At 47.4% G+C, this 18,169-nt stretch overlaps 1 protein-coding gene across 1 annotated transcript in view; it reads left to right on the top strand.

Moving 5' to 3' along the window:
- Nucleotides 1-2,150: 2,150 nt before the first annotated feature.
- Nucleotides 2,151-18,169, top strand: part of ctr9 (CTR9 homolog, Paf1/RNA polymerase II complex component) — a 103,898-nt gene continuing 87,879 nt past the window's right edge. Inside the window, exons 1-4 of the mRNA XM_072272909.1 lie at nt 2,151-2,259; nt 3,372-3,470; nt 11,523-11,762; nt 16,313-16,430. Coding sequence (XP_072129010.1) covers nt 2,212-2,259; nt 3,372-3,470; nt 11,523-11,762; nt 16,313-16,430 — 505 coding nt within the window. The 5' untranslated portion in view covers nt 2,151-2,211. The remainder of the gene's footprint in view (nt 2,260-3,371; nt 3,471-11,522; nt 11,763-16,312; nt 16,431-18,169) is intronic.

Raw genomic sequence — 18,169 nt, 5'->3', positions numbered from 1 at the left:
GGAAGGATGTGGAAACCATAGAAAGGGTGCAGAGGAGATTTACAAAGATGTTGCCTGGATTGGGAAGCACGCCTTATGAGAATAGGTTCAGTGAACTCGGCCTTTTCTCCTTGGAACGATGGAGGATGAGAGGTCACCTGATAGAGGTGTATAAGATGATGAGAGACATTGATCGTGAGGATAGTGAGAGGGTTTTTTTCCCAGGGCTGAAATGGTTGCCACAAGAGTACACAGGTTTAAGGTGCTGGGAAGTAGGTACAGAGGGGATGTCAGGAGTAATTTTTTTACGCAGAGAGTGGTGAGTGTGTGGAATGGGCTGCCAGCAACGGTGGTGGAGGCGGATAAGATAGGGTCTTTTAAGAAACTTTAGGATAGGTACATGGAGCTTAGAAAAATAGAAGGCTATGGGTAAGCCTAGTAATTTCTAAGTAGGTACATGTTCGGCACAACTTTGTGGGCCAAAGGGCCTGTATTGTGCTGTAGGTTTTCTATGTTTCTCTGCTTAATCCCTACCTGATGGTAACAGTGAGAAAAAGGCATGCCCTGGGTGCTGGAGGTCCTTAATAATGGATGCTGCCTTTCTGAGACACCGCTCCTTGAAGATGTCCTGGGTACAAGATGGAGCTGACTAGATTTACAACCCTCTGCAGCTTCTTTCGGTCCTGTGCAGTAGCCCCTCCACACCAGACAGTGATGCAGCCTGTCAAATGCTCTCCACGGTACATCTATAGAAGTTTTTGAGTGTATTTGTTGACATTCCAAATGTCTTCAAACTCCTAATTAAGTATAGTCGCTGTCTTGTCTTCTTTATGACTACATCAATATGTTGGGACCAGGTTAGATCCTCAGAGATCTTGACACCCAGAAACTTGAAACTGCTCACTCTCTCCACTTCTGATCCTTCTATGAGGATTGGTATGTGTTGCTTCGTCTTACCCTTCCTGAAGTCCACAATCAGCTCTTCAGTCTTACTGACGTTGTGTGTCAGGTTGTTGCTGTGACACCACTCCACTAGTTGGCATATCTCACTCCTGTACACCCTCTCGTCACCATCTGAGATTCTACCAACAATGTTTGTATCATCAGCAAATTTGTAGATGGCATGTGAGCTATGCCTAGCCACAAAGTCATGTGTATATAGAGAGTAGAGCAGTGGGCTAACCAAACACCCCTAAGGTGTGCCAGTGTTGATCATCAGCGAGGAGGATATGTTATCACCAATCCACACATACTGTGGTCTTCCAGTTAGGAAGTCGAGATGCAATTGCAGAGGGAGGTACAGAGGCCCAGTTCCTGTAACTTCTCAATCAGGACTGTAGGAATGATGGTATTAAATGCTGAGCTATCTACATGCCTATGATCTTGCAAAAATATTTATTTGCTGCATTGCACTTTCTCTGTAGCTACTCTCCTCCTTTGGGTGTCTGCGCCTCTCCCGTCTGGTTTCACCACTCACTCCCGTTCCCCTCTCCTATTGGACGCACCTCCTCTCCCCTCTCTCGTTGGCTGTACTGCTCTCCCCCGCCCATTGGTTGGACTGCTCTCCCCCGCCCATTGGTTGGACTGCTCTCCCCCGCCCATTGGTTGGACTGCTCTCCCCCGCCCGTTGGCTGTACTGCTCTCCCCCGCCCGTTGGCTGTACTGCTCTCCCCCGCCCATTGGTTGGACTGCTCTCCCCCACCCATTGGTTGGACTGCTCTCCCCCGCCCGTTGGCTGTACTGCTCTCCCCCGCCCATTGGCTGGACTGCTCTCCCCTGCCCATTGGCTGTTCAGCCTCACCCCTGCCCCATTGGTTGTTCAGCCTTTCTTCCACTTCCATTTTCTGTCCAATCGCTCTCCCGTTCCGCTGGCTATCAGCCGCTCTTTCCTTCCCCTCCCATTGGCTGTCCAGCTCCTGGCCCAACCTTCCATTGGCAGTCTAGCACCTCTCCCACTTCCATTGCCTGTTCAAACCCTCTCCTAATTCCACCGGCTGTCTTGCCTTCTCACCTTTCTATTGGCTGTGGAGCCGTAATCCCCTTCCCATTGGCCAGCACACCTCCCCCTCCCATTGGTTGTATTGTCCTCTCCTCACCCATAGGCTGCCCAGCACCGCCCCTTCAGAATTTTCGTTCCTCTCAGGCGCACGTTCGAGCCGTGCCCCGGAAGTGTTGCGAGGAGGCGGGGCTGCGGGGGTCAGTGGCCGAGCGGGAGCGGCGCGAGGCCTCGGGATGTTGTCGCGCGGATCCATCGAGATCCCGCTGAGGGACACGGATGAGGTGCGGGGAGCGGAGACACGATCGGGATGAGGGGGTTAACCGGGATGGGGACCCGATAGGGCGGGGGGGGACAGGGACTGGGGTCCCGATAGGGTGGGGGGGGGGACACGGACAGGGGTCCCGATAGGGTGGGGGGGGGACACGGACAGGGGTCCCGATAGGGCGGGGGGGGGGACAGGGACTGGGGTCCCGATAGGGTGGGGGGGGGGGACACAGACAGGGGTCCCGATAGGGCGGAGGGGGGACAGGGACTGGGGTCCCGATAGGGCGGAGGGGGGGCAGGGACTGGGGTCCCGATAGGGTTGGGGGGGGACACGGACAGGGGTCCCGATAGGGTGGGGGGGGACACGGACAGGGGTCCCGATAGGGCGGAGGGGGGACAGGGACTGGGGTCCCGATAGGGTTGGGGGGGGACACGGACAGGGGTCCCGATAGGGTGGGGGGGGGACACGGACAGGGGTCCCGATAGGGCGGAGGGGGGACAGGGACTGGGGACCCGGTGGGGTGGGGGACAGGGGTCCCGATAGGGCGGGGGGGGGACAGGGAATGGGGTCCTGATAGGGCGGGGGTGGGACAGGGAATGGGGTCCTGATAGGGCGGGGGTGGGGGAGACACGGACCGGGGTCCTGTTGGGGCAGGTGGGGGGGGGGAGAAGGACAGGGGTCCCGGTGGGGCGGGAGGGGGTCATGGACTGGGGTCCCGATGGGAGCTGAAGGGTGGGGATCGGAAACGGGTGGCGGTGGTGACTGGGACTGGGGGCCGAGGGCTGAGGAGGTGTAGCGGCTGGGGACGCGAGGGACAAGTGCCGCAGATGGAACCAGTGTTGAGATGCTGATTGGGTCGTAACCGGGTCCTTTTCCTTCCTATTGACACCTCTATCTCCTTCCCCACTCGTTCACTCTTCTCACCTTGTTCTGTTCCCTAGTGCCCTCTTGCACACTCATGATCCCCTCACTCCAAATACTCAACACTCATTCCCTTCCCTGTCTGCTGCCTCTCTCACTCTGTCCTCTCAATCGAGTGATCTAGCACTGCAGTGATTGAGTCTCTGCTCTGTAGGGCAGCCAAATGAAATCCCTTTTATCTAACCTGTGTTTTCTTGTGATGTGTAGGTCATCGAACTTGATTTTGATCAGTTACCGGAGGGAGATGAAGTCATCAGTATCCTCAAACAGGAGCACACCCAGCTTCACATATGGATGGCCTTGGCGGTACGCAGTTTACTCTTCCTTGCCGAAATGGGAAACGGTATCAATGTGCACCAGTGATCGGAAAGAATAAGTGTATGGTGTTGTAAAATGACAGGCAGCCCCCAGTTAACAGCAAGGTTTTGGTCCTGACAGTTGTTCATGAGTGCAAAATCAAAGAATACATGGTTATGATGGAAGAGTGAACAGGTGCAGGATCGGCAGTCACCAGTCGCACTTACTCAGTGAGTGAGCAAGTGATTTTGTTTTGTCCACCCAGGTCTGCTTGGCTCCACCAAGTCCCTGGTTAGCCATATGACACGAGAGCAGAATTAGGCCATTCATCCCATCTAGTCTCCTCTGCCATTCCATCACAGCTGATTTATTATCCTTCTCAACTCATTCATCTGCCTTCTCGCCATAACCCATGATACCTGGACTAATCAAGAACCCATCAACCACCTCATCCCTGTTCTAAATGAATGTCTCTCTCTTATAAAGCTGTGCTCTCTGGTCCCAGATTTCCCCCACTATAGGAAACATCCACTCTAGGCCTAGGTTTCAATGAGATCCCCCTCATTTTTCTAAACTTCAGCGAGTACAGTTGTAGCTTGATGTGTGGACAGGTGGTAAGGAGAGAAGGTTTGTGAAAATCCCCCATCACAACCCTGCAGCCTTGTAGCAGCTGTCAGATCAATCCCGCCAGTCTCCCAATTAGTCGATCTTGTTGTACAGGCTGATCATAACCCGGGGTAGACCTGTGGATGTTGATGGATCAATGATTGACACGTTGCTGATGAAATTTAATGCAAAGAAATGTGCAGTGATCACCTGAAAGGGAAAAAAATGAAATGGGATCCACTAAATGACACAAATTGAATTCCTCTTCTTCTCACTCTGCCTATCACCTCCCTCTGATGCCCCTCTTCTTTCCCTTTCTCCCATGGTCCACTCTCCTCGCACATCAGGTTCCTTCTTCGTCTGCCCTTTGCCTTTTCCACCTATCACCTCCCAGCTTCTTACTTCATCCTCCTTCTTTCCATCCCCGCCCCCCCCCCCAACCACCACCACCTTACTCTGGCCTCTTCCTCCTTTTCAGTCCTGATGAAGGGTCGTAGAAACATAGAAAACATACAACACAATACAGGCCCTTCGGCCCACAAAGCTGTGCCGAACATGTTGCTACCCTAGAACTACCTAGGCTTTACCCATACCCCTCTATTTTTCTAAGCTCCATGTACCCATCCAGGAGTCTCTTAAAAGACCCTATCGTTTCCACCTCCACCACCACCACTGGCAGCCCATTCCACGCACTCACCACTCTCTGCATAAAAAATTTACCCCTGACATCTCCTCTGTACCTACTTCTAAGCACCTTAAAACTATGCCCTCTCATGCTAGCCATTTCAGCCCTGGGGAAAAGCCTCTGACTGTCCTCACGATCAATGCGGCTCATCATCTTGTACACTTCTATCAAGTCACCTCTCATCCTCCGTTGCTCCAAGGAGAAAAGGCCGAGATCACTCGACCTATTCTCATAAGTTAATCAGTTAAGTTAGACAACCTCTCCTCTTCCACTGTCACCCTGAACACCGGCGTGCCTCAAGGCTGTGCTCTGAGCCCTCTTTTGTACTCCCTTTTCACCTATGACTGCGTTCCTGTACATGGTTCTAACTCCATAATCAAGTTTGCAGACGACACCACAGTGGTTGGCCTGATCAGAGGGGATGACGAGACGGCCTACAGGGACGAGGTCCAGCACCTGGCCGTGTGGTGTGCCGACAACAACCTGACCCTTAACACCCAGAAAACCAAGGAGATCATTGTGGACTTCAGGCATGCTAGGAGTCACACTCACGTCCCCATCTACGTCAACAGAGCTGTAGTGGAGCATGTATCAAGCTTCAAATTCCTTGGTGTCCACATTTCCAAGGATCTCACCTGGTCCCTGAGCTCCTCCATCCTGATCAAAAAGGCGCAACAGCGCCCTTATTTCCTGCGGAGCATCGAGAAAGCTCACCTCTGTCCCAGGATACTGACGGACTTTTACCGCTGTACCATTGAGAGCATACTCACCACCTGCATCTCAGTGTGGTATGGCAATTGTCCCGTATCATACCGCAAAGCACTCCAGCGTGTGTTGAAAACTGCCCAGCGGATTATCGGCACCCAGTTGCCCACCATTGAGAACATCTACCATAAATGCTGCCTGAGCAGGGCGAAAAGCATTATCAAGGATGCATCTCACACTAACCATGGGTTTTTTTACTCTCCTCCCATCCGGTAGGTACTACAGGAGCCTCTGCTCCCGCACCAGCAGGCACAGGAAGAGTTTCTTCCCCGAAGCTGTGACCCTGCTGAATCTCACATCACAGCACTAAGCAATATTGCATCCGTATTGTACTGTCTCAGTACTTTTATATTTGTGTGCCGTAGCACTTACTTTTTATTCACAGTTATTTTGTAAATAACACTATTCTTTGCATTTCTGGTCAAATGCTAACTGTGTTTCATTGGCTTTGTATCTGTACTCAGCACAATGACAATAAAGTTTAATCTAATCTAATAAGGCATGCTCCCCAATCCAGGCAACATTCTTGTAAATCTCCTCTGCACCCTTTCTATGGTTTCCACATCCTTCCTATAGTGAGGCGACCGGAATTGAGCACAGTACTCCAAGTGGGGTCTGACCAGGGTCCTATACAGCCGTAACATTACCTCTCGACTCTTAAACTCAATCCCACGATTGATGAAGGCCAATGCACCGTATGCCTTTTTAACCTCAGAGTCAACCTGCTCAGCAGCTTTGAGTGTCCTATGGACTCGGACCCCAAGATCCCTTTGATCCTCCACACTGTCAAGAGTCTTACCATTAATACCAGGGGTCCCCAACCTTTTTTGCACCACAGACTGGTTTAATATTGACAATATTCTTGCGGACTGGCCAACCGGGGACGGGGTGGGGGGTGGGGTGCGCTGTTCAAGTAGGGTTATACTCACCTCAACATGTCTTTTACAGTTAGGGGAGCCAACTTTCTCACTCCCAAATAAGGGACAAAAGTAGCAGTCAAATCCCGGGACACTTGTGTTTACCCCAGGAAAAACTGCTATGACCATGAAGCCTTGCGTGGGCACCTGTGTGCGTATGCGCGTACGTGCTGATTTTTTTCCCCCCACAAATCGGTTTTGGCTTAATCTTCCGACTACACTGTACATACATTATTTCTACTTTATATAGGCTGTGTATTTATTATATCATTCCTGCTTTTACTATATGTTAGTGTTATTTTAGATTATGAGAACACTCAGTCCTCTTTTATTGTCATTTAGAAATGCATACATGCATTAAAAAATGATACAATGCTTCTCCGGAGTGATATCACGGAAAACGGGACAAACCAAAGACTAACACTGACAGAAACACATAATTATAACATATAGTTACAGCAGTGCAAAGCAATACCATAATTTGATGAAGAACAAACCATGGGCACAGTAAATAAAGTCTCAAAAGTCCCCAAGTCAATCGACTCCTGAGTCCCCGATAGCAGGCGGCAAAAGGGAGAAACTCCCTGCCATAAACCTCCAGGCACCATCAACTTGCCGATGCCTTGGAAGCAGCCAACCCCAGCCGACAGGAAAGTCAGGAAAGTTTGCTAGTGCTGCTTGGGGGGGTTTAAACTAAATTTGCAGGGGGCAGGGATCCAGAAGGTGAGAGGGGATAGCGAGATGAAGTATAAAGGACAGGTGGGGATTACACGGTTCCGGAATATTAAGTATGAAGTGGAGAAAGGTGAGGCGGAACGATTGATAAGGAGGATACATGTGCAGAGGGATGGTCTGACGGAGCATGGAGTTAAATGTGCAGAAAGAGTAAGTAAATTTAAGAAGGACAACAAAATTCAAGGGGCCTATAGCCCGGTGAGAGTTTGGGGAGCTGGGTTATGCACAATAGGTAGCGATTTAAACAGAGAGAGGAGAAATGGGTTAAAAATTCTATATCTGAATGCGCAAAGTGTCAGAAGTAAGGCGGATGAGCTTGAAGCTCAGGTGCGAATGGGTAACTATGATGTTGTTGGGATAATGGAGACATGGCTTCAGGGGGATCAGACCTGGGAATTGAATGTACAAGGGTATACATGCTATCGAAGGGACAGAAAGGTGGGCAGAGGGGGTGGGGTGGCCCTGTTGGTGAGGAATGAGATTCAGTCCCTTGCAAGGGGGGACATAGAATCAGGAGAAGTAGAGTCAGTGTGGATAGAACTGAGGAACAGTAAGGGCAAAAAGACCCTAATAGGTGTTATCTACAGGCCCCCAAACAGTAGCATGGATATTGGGTGCAAGTTGAATAGGGAGTTAACAATGGCATGTGGCAAAGGAAATGTCGCAGTAGTTGTGGGGGATTTCAACATGCAGGTGAACTGGGAAAATCAGGTTGGTACTGGACCCCAGGATAGGGAGTTTGTAGAGTGCCTACGGGATGCATTTTTGGAGCAGCTTGTAAGAGAGTCGACCAGGGATAAGGCTATTCTGGATTTAGTATTGTGCAATAAACAGGATTTGATAAGTGATCTTGAAGTAAAGGAGCTATTAGGAGGTAGTGACCATAATATGATAAGTTTTTATCTGCAAGTTGAGAGGGATAAGGGCAGATCAGAAGTGTCAGTATTGCATTTGAACAAAGGAGACTATGGAGCCATGAGGGAGGAGCTGGCCAAAGTTGACTGGTCGGATATCCTAGCAGAAAAGACAGTGGAACAGCAATGGCAGGTATTCTTGGGAATAATGCACAAGGTGGGAAATCAGTTCATCTCCCGGAGAAGGAAGGATTCAAAGGGGGGAAAGTGGCCACAGTGGTTGACAAAGGAAGTCAGGTAGCATAGCATTAAAAAAGAAGTATAACAGACCTAAGGTGAGTGGGAAGATGGATGATTGGGAAATTTTTAAGGAGCAACAGAACTTAACTAAAAAGGCTATACGGGGAGAAAAGATGAGGTATGAACGCAAGCTAGCTAGGAATGTAAAGGGGGATAGCAGAAGTTTTTTTAGGTATGTGAAGAGAAGGAAGATAGTTAAGAACAATGTTGGGCCCTTGAATGAATTGGGAGAAATTGTTATCGGAAACAGAAATGGCAGACGAATTTAATAAGTACTTTGGATCTGTCTTCACTAGGGAAGACACAAGCAATCTCCCAGATGTATGGATGGGCCAAGGACATAGGGTAACAGAGGAACTGAAACTGATTGACATTAGGAAGGAAACGGTGATGAGTAGACTGATGGGACTGAAGGCTAACAAATCCCCAGGTCCAGATGGTCTGCGTCCTAGGGTACTAAAGGAGGTGGCTCTGAAAACTGCAGATGCATTGGTGATCATTTTTCAATGTTCCTTAGATTCAGGATCAGTTCCTGAGGATTGGCGAATGGCTAACGTTATCCCACTTTTTAAGAAAGGAGGGAGGGAGAAAACAGAGAACTATCGCCCTGTTAGCCTAACATCAGTAGTGGGGAAGATGCTAGAGTCCATTATTAAAGATGAAATAGCGGCATATCTTGATAGCAGTGATAGGATTGGGCTAAGCTAGCATGGATTTACCAAGGGCAAATCCCGCTTGACTGATCTATTGGAGTTTCTCGAGGATGTAACCAGGAAGATAGACGGGGGAGAGCCAGTGGATGTGGTGTACCTTGACTTTCAGAAGGCATTTGATAAGGTACCACATAGGAGATTGGTGGGTAAAATCAGAGCTCATGGCATTGGAGGGAGGATATTGACATGGATAGAAAACTGGTTGGCAGATAGAAAGCAAAGGGTACCAGTGAATGGGTGTTTCTCGGAATGGCAGGTGGTGACTAGTGGGGTGCCACAGGGCTCGGTATTGGGACCACAGCTGTTTACAATTTACGTCAATGATTTAGAGGAAGGCATTGTGAATAACATCAGCAAGTTTGCTGATGATACTAAGCTGGGTGGCAGTGTGACATGTGATGAGGATGTTAGGAGAATTCAAGGTGACTTGGATAGGCTGGGTGAGTGGGCAGAAACTTGGCAGATGGTGTTTAATGTGACTAAGTGTGAGGTTATTCATTTTGGGAGCAAGAACAGGAAGGCAGATTATTATCTGAACGGTGTGGAGTTAGTTAAGGGAGAAATACAAAGAGATCTAGGAGTACTTGTTCATCAGTCTCTGAAGGTGAATGAGCAAGTGCAGCAGGCAGTGAAAAAGGCTAATGGAATGTTGGCCTTTATTACAAAGGGAATGGAGTACAAGAGCAAGGAAATCCTTTTGCATTTGTACAGGGCCCTGGTGAGACCACACCTGGAGTATTGTGTGCAGTTTTGGTCTCCAGGGTTAAGGAAGGACATCCTGGCTGTGGAGAAGGTGCAGCGTAGGTTCACTAGGTTAATTCCTGGGATGTCCGGACTGTCTTACGCAGAGAGGTTAGAGAGACTGGGCTTGTACACGCTGGAATTAAGGAGATTGAGGGGGGATCTGATTGAGGCATATAAGATTATTAAGGGATTGGACAAGATAGAGGCAGGAAATATGTTCCAGATGCTGGGAGAGTCCAGTACCAGAGAGCATGGTTTAAGAATAAGGGGTAGGTCATTTAGGACAGAGTTGAGGAGGAACTTCTTCTCCCAGAGAGTTGTGGAGGTGTGGAACGCGCTGCCTCAGAAGGCAGTGGAGGCCAATTCTCTGGATGCTTTCAAGAAGGAGCTAGATAGGTATCTTATGGATAGGGGAATCAAGGGTTATGGGGACAAGGCAGGAACCGGGTATTGATAGTAGATGATCAGCCACAATCTCAGAATGGCGGTACAGGCTCGAAGGGCCGAATGGTCTACTTCTGCACCTATTGTCTATTGACACTGAGTCCATCCGTGAGAAAACTTCGAGCTTCCGACCAGGCTCTCTGATACAGCCTCCCGAGCGCCTTCAACCTTGCCCCGGCCGCTGAAACAAGCAAAGCCGAGGATTTTGGGGTCTTCTGCTCCGGATATTCCGGTTGCCACACAGTAGAAAAGGGCATTTCAGAAGTTTTCCAGATGTTCCTCCGTACTCTCGCGTCCGTCTCCATCAAATCAGAATTGTGCACGGTCCCCTAGGTTTTATGTGTTATCTGGTAGGTTATTTTTTGGGTCTGGGAACGCTCAAAAATTTTTCCTGTATAAATTTTTGGTAATTGCTTCTGCGCTTTATGCCATTTCTGCACGAAAGGTTTCATAGGAACCCTCTAACTTAGCGGGGGGAATTACGGGACAAGGGCAGTCCCATATGGGACAAACCAATTTAGCCCAATATACAGGATGTCCCGGCAAATACAGGACAGTTGGCAACCCTATGTTCAAGTTCAACAGTGCGTGACAGGGAATGAGGAAAGGTGCAGCTGACTCGTATTGTTTCCTCGCGGCCCAGTAGCACATGCTTTGGGGACCGCTGATTAATACTATATTCTGCCATCTTACTTGACCTACCAAAATGAACCACCTCACACTTATCTGGGTTGAACTCCATCTGCCACTTCTCAGCCCAGCTTTGCATCCTATCAATGTCCCGCTGTCACCTCTGACCGCCCACCACACTATCCACAACACCCCCAATCTTTGTGTCATCAGCAGATTTACTAACCCATCCCTCCACTTCCTCATCCAGGTCATTTATAAAAATCGCAAAGAATAGGGGTCCCAGAACAGATCCCTGAGGCACACAACTGGTCATCTGCCTCCATGCAGAATATGACCCGTCTACAACCACTCTTTGCCTTCTGTGGGCAAGCTAGTTCTGGATCCACAAAGCAATGTCCCCTTGGATCCCATGTCTCCTTACTTTCTCAATAAGTATTGCATGGGGTACCTTATCAAATGCCTTGCTAAATTGATATCTTGGCCTGATACCGTTTTCTTTATTCCTTTCCATAAGTGCTGCCTGACTTTCTGAGTTCCTCCAACTTTTTGTGTGTGTTGCTCTGGATTTCCAGCACCTATAAGATCTCTTGTGTGTACAATTTTCCCAGCTGTTTCTCCATTTTTAGTACTTTTACTCAAATTTTACACTTTTTTATACCTTAAAGCTGGAGTACTTCAAGCAAGGGAAGACAGAAGATTTTGTCAAGCTGCTGGAGGCTGCTCGTATTGATGGAAACCTGGATTACCGAGACCATGAGAAGGACCAGATGACCTGTCTCGATACGCTTGCTGCCTACTATGTACAACAAGCTCGGAAAGAAAAGAACAAGGATGCGAAAAAAGAGCTCATCACCCAGGCCACCCTGCTGTATACTATGGCCGACAAAATCATCATGTATGATCAGGTATGATCCCAGTAAACACGACTGTTGAGGTTTACACCAAGATGTACTGTGGTATTGGGCGTTAGAGTGAAGTGAATGTAGTGTCGTGCAGAATACTACGTGAAGAGGTCCAATGTCAAGTTCCAGTCTACCGTTGCAGGCATACTACTTAGATATCAATAGCCTGAAAATTAACTTTTCTACAGTAGCACAGTATGCTAACAAGACAAGGACAAACATTAACTGAAATCAGCATGGATAAGATTCAAGGTTACTAATGTGTGAAAATTAAACGAAAACACAAACTTCGATGCTGGAAATCTGAAACAGGGTTCAAAACACTCAACAGGTCAGTCAGCATCTGTAGAGAGATAAACCATTCAAGATGGTGTAATGTCATTTCCTGTACATAAGTGTAAAGGAGAACAAAGTAGTTGTTTCTCTGGAGTCATTGCAGCGCAAAAAAAAATCACGATTAGATAAAGAACACAATCATTGTAAAAAAAAAAAACACAGGAAGCATAAATACATGAGATAGCTTATATATTTATACACATAGACTGTATGTCCATAAAGTGACACAAAACACGGGAGTATCTGTGCGTAAGGTGACTGACCACTGAGTCAGAGTCACCGTAATAAGGTGATTAGACCAAACTTACACAATAAACGTAAGGACACTAATGCAAGATAGGGAGCGAGAAAAAGAAATTAGATTAGATCGCCTTATCTGTCACATGTACATCAAAACATATAGTGTTTGTGTCAAAGAGCAGCACAGTCCGAGGATGTGCTGGGGGCAGCCCACAAGTGTCACCATGTTTCTCATGCCAGTGTGGCTCACAGCTCACTAACCCTAACCCTTGTGTCTTTGGGATGTGGGAGAAAACCAGAGCACCTGGAAGAAATCCATGTGGTCACGGGGAGAGCATTCAAATTCCTTACAGACAGCGGCAGGAATTGGACTCCAGTTACCAGCTCTGCAAAGTCTTGCGCTAACTGCTACACTATTGTAGCCGCCCCACGGTAGTGTACTCTGAGATAGAATTAAGTTGTGGTGTTGGCTTCAAGAATCTGATGGCAGTGGAGAGGAAGCTGTTGTTGAACCCTAAAGAGCGAGTCTTTAGATGGCAGCATCCAGATGGGTGCATGGCCCAAATGGTGGACACCTTCCGTGATGGATGTCACCTTTCTGTGACAACATCCTTTGAAGATGTCCTCGAAAGTGGGGGAGAACTGTACCCACAGTAGAACCAGCTGAATAGTGAAGTGAGGCAAGGGACAGTTGTGCACGAGATGTGTGGCACAGTATGATGAGAGGGGCAGAGAGAGAAATAAAAATAAGTCCCTGCATAGGCAGCTGCCGCAGAATGTCTAACCAGCATAACGTGGACTGGTCTTCAAAGGACTCAGGTTAGTCAGGCTTACCATGATGTATGGTCCAGAATTTCACTCTGAGACCCTAAGACATAGGAGCAGAATTATGCTGTTCAGCCCATCAAGCCTGCTCCAGCATTCCATTATGGCTGATTTCTTATCCTTCTAAGCCCCATTCTGCTTTCTCCCGAAAACCTGTGATGTCCTGGCTAATCAAGAACACATCAACCTCAGCTTTAAGTAGACCCAATGACTTGCCCTGCACAGCCGTCTGTGGCAATGATTCCACAGGTTCACTACCCTCTGGCTAAAGAAATTCCTCCTCATCTCTGCTTTAAATGGACATTCCTCATTTCTGAAGCTGTGCCCTCTGGTGCCAGACTCTCCCACATAGGAAACATCCTCTCCATGTCCATTCTATGTAGGCCTTTCAACGTTCGATAGGTTTCAATGAAATATTCTCCCCCCTCCCCACCTTTCTTCTGAATTCCAGTGAGTACAGGCCCAGAGCCACGATACGCTTCTCATACGTTAACCCTTTCATTCCCGGAATCATCTTGCGAACTTTCTCTAGACCTTGTAAAATCCTGATGTCATTCTTAATCGTGCAGTGAAACATTGTTTGCACAGACTATTGTACCTCCTCCACTCTTGATTGTCAAACCAAGTGACGTAAGACACCTGACCTCAACTCCACTAGTGAAAACACAGCAAGAGGGGATGCAAGTTACTTCTTGTGATAACTGGTTCTGAGCAGGAGGAGGCTGAAGACATTTAAGTCACTTCAGCCTTCTCATTTGCACTTGTGGCATCAGGTTCCTGGAAAGGACTGAATCAAACCTGATGGCAGCAAGAGAAGGGCCAACCAGTGGGTTAAGCGTTGCGAGGTCTCTGTATGATCATGTTTAAGTTGAAGTTTATTGTCATCTGACTGACATATACAACCAAATGAAACAACGTTCCTCCAGACCACAGTGCACCCACAAAACGTATATCACACACCATATATCTATGGTAAAAGAAAATATTACCATAAATAAAGTTAATAAAATATAATTCAAAATGCATGTACTCTTCCGTACAGGTAAACAGTAAGCAGTACAGTAAACAGCTCGCTGTCCTAGTGATGAGACCTCGGTGGTGTCAGGGTATTCATTAGTCTCACAGCCTGAGGGAAGAAGCTGTCACCCAGTCTGGCAGTCCTAGTCCTGATGGTCCTGTATCTTCCTCATGGTCGTGGGTCAAAGAGATTGTGGGATGGGTGGTAGGGATCCTCAACAATGCCTTGGGCCCTTCAGTGAATGTCACAACACAGCAGAGAGTTGGGGGGGGGGGGGTGTCCCTCTAGGTGGTTTTCACTATCCTCTGAAGGATCCTGCAGTATTTTGCTGCAATCTTTGACATCACTACACCTCATTGGGGGTGATCTGGCCTGAGAAACACTAGTCAAACTGAACAGACTGAGGTCTGCCGATGTTTTACTTCAAAGCAACACACCATCCAATGAGCATTGAATGTGGCATTTGAAAGCTGCAGTCTTTAGAAAAGCATAGTTAATATATCTGCACCATGGATAATAACATCAGCTGATGCCTGATGTAATACAGAAGGGCAGCATGTTAACATAGCAGTTAGCGCCAGCGATCTCCGATCTGAATTCAATTATTGCAAAGAAAAAGCACTTCATATTGCTTACATTTCTCTGACATTAAGTGTACCTATGAAACCTTTGAATTCCCACCACACTCTGAATGGGGTTCTTACATTCTCCTCAGGTTGCGTGGGCTTCATCTGAGAGTTCATAGAAACATAGAAAACCTATGGGACAATACAGGCCCTTTGGCCCACAATGCTGTGCCGAACCTATACTTACCTTACAAATTACCCATAGCCCTCTATTTTTCTAAGCTCCATGTACCTATCCAGGAACCCCTTAAAAGATCCTATTGTACCCGCCTCCACCACCATCGCCAGCAGCCCATTCCACGCACTCACCACTCTGTGTGTAAAAAAACTTACCCCTGACATCTCCTCTGTACCTACTTCCAAGCACCTTAAAACTGTGCCCTCTCATGCTAGCCATTTCAGCCCTGGGAAGAAGCCTCTGACTATCCACACAATCAATGCCTCTCATCATCTTAATACACCTCTATCAGGTCACCTCTCATCCTCCGTCACTCCAAGGAAAAAAGCCAAGTTCACTCAGCCTATTCTCATAAGGCATGCTCCCCAATCCAGGTAACACCTTGTAAATCTCCTCTGCACCCTTTCTATGGTTTCCACATCCTTCCTGTAGTGAGGTGATCAGAACTGAGCACAGTACTCCAAGTAGAGTCTGACCAAGGTCTACATAGCTGTAACATTACCTCTCGGCTCCTAAACTCAATCCCACGATTAATGAAGGCCAATACACTGTATGCCTTCTTAACCACAGAGTCAACCTGTGCAGCTGCTTTGAGTGTCCTATGGACTTGAACCCCAAGATCCCTCTGTTCCTTCACACTGACAAGAGTCTTACCATTAATACTATATTCTGCCATCATTTTTGACTGACCAAAATGAACCACTTCACACTTATCTGGATTGAACTCCATCTGCCACTTCTCAGCCCAGTTTTGCATCCTACCACTGTCCCGCTGTAACCTCTGACAGCCCTCCACACTATCCACAACAACCCCAACCTTCGTAGGAAGCCATAGTGACATAGCGGTTAGCACAACGCCATGGCAGCTCGAGGCATCAGATTTTAGAATTCATTTCCTGTGCTGCCTGTAAGGAGTTCATGCGTTCTCATTGTAATCCATGTGTGTTTCTTCCGGGTGCTCTGGTTTCCTCCCACAATCCAAAGATATGCCGGTTAGTTGGTTGTATATTGTCTCACGATGATGATAGGGTGAAATAGGTGAGCTGCTGGGTGGCACAGCTTGTTGGGCTGGAATGACCGGTATCCCTAAATAAATAGAATAAATATATTGGTGCTGGAAGCGTGGCAACACTTACGGGCTGCCCCCAGCACAATCCTCACTATTGTTTCGACGTACATGTAATAAATAAAGGGCGAAGTGGAGGGATGAAGCAGGACTTGTGAAACAAACACTGCAGACTGACTATCCTGTTTTATGCTGTAAGCTCTATGTAATTCAGTAGTGTACTGTTTGAAAGCTGCTTTCCCTAATGTGCTCTCTTGTCTTTAGAACCACTTGCTGGGGAGAGCGTGCTTCTGCCTGCTGGAGGGGGATAAAATGGACCAAGCTGAGGCACAGTTCAACTTTGTGCTGAATCAGTCACCAAGTAACATTCCAGCACTCCTGGGTAAGAACATCTCTGAAGGGCAGGCATGCAACAGGTCCTGACTGCTGGAAGCAACAAGTTCTTGGATCAACTGTAAATAAATTAAATGTGCTCATTGAGCGGTTAAATCAGAGCAGGCATCCCACGTTCAGGTTCAGATTTAATGTCGGTGACATATGTCACGAAATGTGTTTTTTTGTGGTTGCAGTACACAAATGCTATAAATTACAATTTTAAAAGTGGATCTATACATTTTGACCCAATTAGCTGGATTTTCATGGAAATACTTAAAAAGGTATATTTAAAAAAAAAGAAACTGAGTAACAAATTATGTACTTAACATACTGTAAATTCCGGTGTATAAGCCGACCCCCCCCGCCCCATTTTCGAGGTTAAAAAAGTGACTTTTTCATGTTACCTTTGTATAAGCTGACCCCTTTTGTTGAGGTTTTTGATTTAACCAGAAAAGATCACACGATCTCACATGCCAGTACTCATCTTTGCCGGATCCGGAACCTGGAAATCTTGTGAACCAGTACCTGCTAAGAAAACAGGCCTACACATTGTAGAGCGTTATAAGTGAATTCTTAATAAATAAATCAGGGAGGGAAGTTTTTGATTAGGTTCCCAATGGTAAAGAATCCTCTGAAATGTAACCCCTGTGAAACTATTTAGCGCGCCCATCATAATCTCATTAAAACATAACACAAGGTGGTGGGATCAGTACGTGTACTCAGTATTGTGTTTGCAACCACCGTGTACAAAAGATTAAAACGAGAAACAAGTGAAAGAGTAGAGAAAGGGAGAGGACACGCTGAGGGAAATGCCAAAGAGGAAATGTGCAAACCACGGGAAAACATGCCAGTAGCCAGAACTGGAAGAAAAAGTTTGAGAGTGGGTGAATCACCAGCGATCGTCTGAGTACGTTGTCACCAGAGAAATGATTCAAGTTCAAGCAGTGAACTGGGCCGAAAAAGACAGTGAGGTCAGCGAAAATTTCAAAGCTACGCGAAGTTGGTGCACTCGATTTATAAATAGACGTGATCTTGTGTTGAGACAAAAAACAAAGATTGCTCAGAAGTTGCCGAGCGACCTTGAGAATAAGATTATGGCCTTCCAATCATTTGTAATCAAGCATTGAAAGGCACATTCTTACCCGCTCTCACTGATCGGTAACACGGACAAGGCACCAGTGTTCTTTGGCTTTGCTGGCAACCGCACTGTCAATCAGAAGGGGGAGAAAACAGTCCTTGTCAAAACAACTGGACACGAAAAGCAACATTTTACTGTCATGTTAATGTGTATGGTTGATGGGACCAAGCTACCACCGATGGTGCTTTTTAAGATGAAAACATTCCCAAAGAAAGAAAAATTCCTGCTGGGTGTTGTTTACGTTCAAGAACGCAGCTGGATGGACGAAGAGGGTTGCTTGAAGTGGGTTAAAGACGTGTGGCGTCAACGTCCCGAAGGTTTCTGGAAGGAAAAGTCGCTACTTGTCTGGGACATCTTCAAAGCGCACTTGTCAGGTGAGACAAAAGCAGCATTGAAAGCTAAAAATACGGACATTGCAGTCATCCCCGGTGGTTTGACGTCGGTGCTGCAGCCCCGAGATGTGAGTTTAAACACAAATTGACGCTCCTTACAATGATATGGTGACTGCCGAAGAATGGGATTTGATTTTTGGAGAGTCAGATAATGAAGAGTGTGAGAGTTTCAAGCTCTGAACGTTTGACGACAACAGTGTGTACAAGTAAATTGAG

This window comes from Mobula birostris, chromosome 11 (assembly GCF_030028105.1).
Source record: "Mobula birostris isolate sMobBir1 chromosome 11, sMobBir1.hap1, whole genome shotgun sequence".
NCBI lineage: Eukaryota > Metazoa > Chordata > Chondrichthyes > Myliobatiformes > Myliobatidae > Mobula > Mobula birostris.
Note: the sequence above shows the minus strand (reverse complement) of the source record. Positions and strands in the feature narration are given on the sequence as shown.